General features: G+C 40.6%; 1 protein-coding gene across 3 annotated transcripts in view; it reads right to left on the reverse strand.

The window, feature by feature from the left end:
• Nucleotides 1-1,024: 1,024 nt before the first annotated feature.
• Nucleotides 1,025-2,519, reverse strand: part of INSC (INSC, spindle orientation adaptor protein) — a 118,568-nt gene continuing 117,073 nt past the window's right edge. For 2 of the 3 annotated variants that reach the window (XM_006904746.1, XM_006904745.1), the window contains one exon: nucleotides 1,025-1,177. In XM_006904746.1, the coding sequence (XP_006904808.1) occupies nucleotides 1,049-1,177 (129 nt within the window). In that variant the 3' untranslated portion in view covers nucleotides 1,025-1,048. The remainder of the gene's footprint in view (nucleotides 1,178-2,519) is intronic. The other variant, XM_006904744.1, reaches the window with a different exon arrangement.

Consider the following 2,519-nt stretch of genomic DNA (forward strand, 5'->3'; position numbering starts at 1 on the left):
CTTGATGTAATGGAATTCAAGAAAGGTTTCTTGAATTGCATAAAATTATATCACGATATGAGGATATTAAACCTTTCAGAAGGATTCACAGATTTTTGTGATACTTTCAAGCAATGGAATTGGTAAATGAGCTCTCTGGAAAAAAATAACAAAGCTCTGATTTGTAGCATCTACCAATTTTTGTGGTGTAAATACTTACATTGTTGCCAATTTCAAGCTACCAACATAAGGTCACTGAATGTGAAATTGAGAAGAAATCCTCACAATTGTCCCTTGCAAGCTGGCATCAGCCAGCTCCAGCACACCACTACTTTCAAGTATACTTTTGAGGAAGCTGTTCACCAAGAGGTTACACAAAAGCAAAGAAGCCAAGAGAAACAGAGTGTCTGGGGACTTTGGAAATATTTTTGATTCCTCATTAAATCACTCAGAACTTGACGCAATTATGTATCTATGAAAACAATACAACTTTCTATGCAGTTTCAATAGTTGAAAATTTTTTGTGGCATGAAACCTTGGAAACCAAGAAGTTAGTCTAAGACATAATTTAAACAGAAAATCCAAGCATATTTTGCATGATTCCATTTATTAAAGAATAAAACTTTCCTTCTCGTATATTCTATCAAACTATGAAATTCATTTAAAATTTTTAGAAAGAACAAATTCAACTTTAAAAAAACTGCTGGGCAGTTATAATACTCTGGTTCCTAAGTTTTAAAAAATGAGGCAAGATTATATAGTGAGAGTAGAGAAATCAATACGAAGTGAAATCACTCATGACGATCTGTCATATTAGCCATTATGCCTTTCAACATCTGTAACTGGAAAGTCACAGAAGTCAAAAAATAAAAACAAAAAATACTCCCAAGGAACACAGACTGCCTGATGATGTTGCCAGAGTATTTAACCCTCTGTCCATTTCATGTAAAAAATAAATTAAATATAAATAAGGAGGTGAGGGGGCTGATGTGTAGTCAGGTGTGTTCACAGGTGTGTACTCAGAGGGGGCATCGGAATGGGGCTGAATGCCTTTCCTCGGCCACACCCACTACACAAAACTCTCCTCCATGTTGCTGCAGAGTAAGAAAGAATCCACCAACCGGGGCTGGACCAGCTGCTTGAAGTCAGAGTCCTGAAGGCCTTCAGGGCAGACTCCAGCCAATTTACGCAGAGCAGCCTGGGGAGAAAACAGAGATGACACCGGTCAGACTGATTCCTGCTCAGCTGCATGTATTTCCTTCAACTGCTTGGAGAGATGTATTTCAGGAAGTGGCTCATTTACCAGGCAATTTGAGCTGCTCATCACCTTGACATCTTAGTGATCTGGTCCTTTTGGTCACCATAGCAAACTTAATACTTAGTCATCTGGTTTCATTTGTACCTTGGTCACCATGGTGAATGTCATCTGAAAGTCTTCATGATCTTAATAATTGTCTTGCTATCTTGGTTTTTCAGTCATCCTAGGAAACTGGTTGTTTTCAAGATCTGTCATTTTAAGAATCTGGTCAACTTAGTGACATATTTAAGTTCAAAATTTGTTTATCTTAGAGACTGGAACTGCCAGAAGCAATAGCAGAGTTATATTCCTACTTCCAGGTCCCTAGAGGAAACTTAGAACTGCAAGGGCTATTCATTTATCCATGAATTCAGCAAGGTTCTGTGCAAAGCACTATGGGATGGCAAGGAGGAGAGAGAGGAAGCAAGTCACAAAGTTGAAGGAGATGGAGATTCTGCCACCAATATGGGGATGAACAGGAGAGGTGCAGAGAGAATGAAACCACTGCCCAAGTCTCCATACACTGAGTGTTTCACTCTTCTCTGAGTATGCTATCCCATTTGATGCCCATATGCCCTTGCTCAGCTCTTCTTAATGACACAAAGTCCCTCCTCACTCTTTTCTAGCCAGCAGTTGCATTCATCTGGCAGCTCCTGGCCCACTGTCACCTTTTCTGTGAAACCTTCCTTGATTCCTTGAGGCAGAGGCAGCCCCTCCCTTACCTGTGCATCCACAGTACCTGGGCTGCCCTCAACCTTCTCACACTTGACTGCAATTGTTTTTAGGTATTTATTTCCCACATTAAACTCTGAGCTCCTTAAGGGTAGAGACTCTTTTTTTTTTCTCTGTATCTACAGCAGGTAGAACAAGGGTTGGCAGGGGGCTCAAGAAATGTCTGCGAAACAAAGTGCTTTAGAATTCAGTCTTGCTGCTAGAGCTACCTAAAACTGCAAACGTGAGCTGTGTACCGATCTAGACCTTTTTACGGTTATCTGAGGCAGTGCATATTAAGTGCTCAATGAATATTAATTCCTTCCCCCTTTAGAGTCTATACACATCAGAAAACAAGGTGAGAGCTTAAGGATGTCTTTCCCTGGGAAACAAAGACAGGGGGTAATACCCGGAACGGCAGAGGAAGCAAAGAAGAAGGAATGCCAACACACCCTTACAGCACACTGCAAGGTAAATATCATGATCTCCAATTTGGAAATAAGAAAACCAAGGCTCAGCGAGGGAAAGTGGA

This window comes from Pteropus alecto, unplaced genomic scaffold (assembly GCF_000325575.1).
Source record: "Pteropus alecto unplaced genomic scaffold, ASM32557v1 scaffold120, whole genome shotgun sequence".
In the NCBI taxonomy this organism is placed as follows: Eukaryota; Metazoa; Chordata; class Mammalia; order Chiroptera; family Pteropodidae; genus Pteropus; species Pteropus alecto.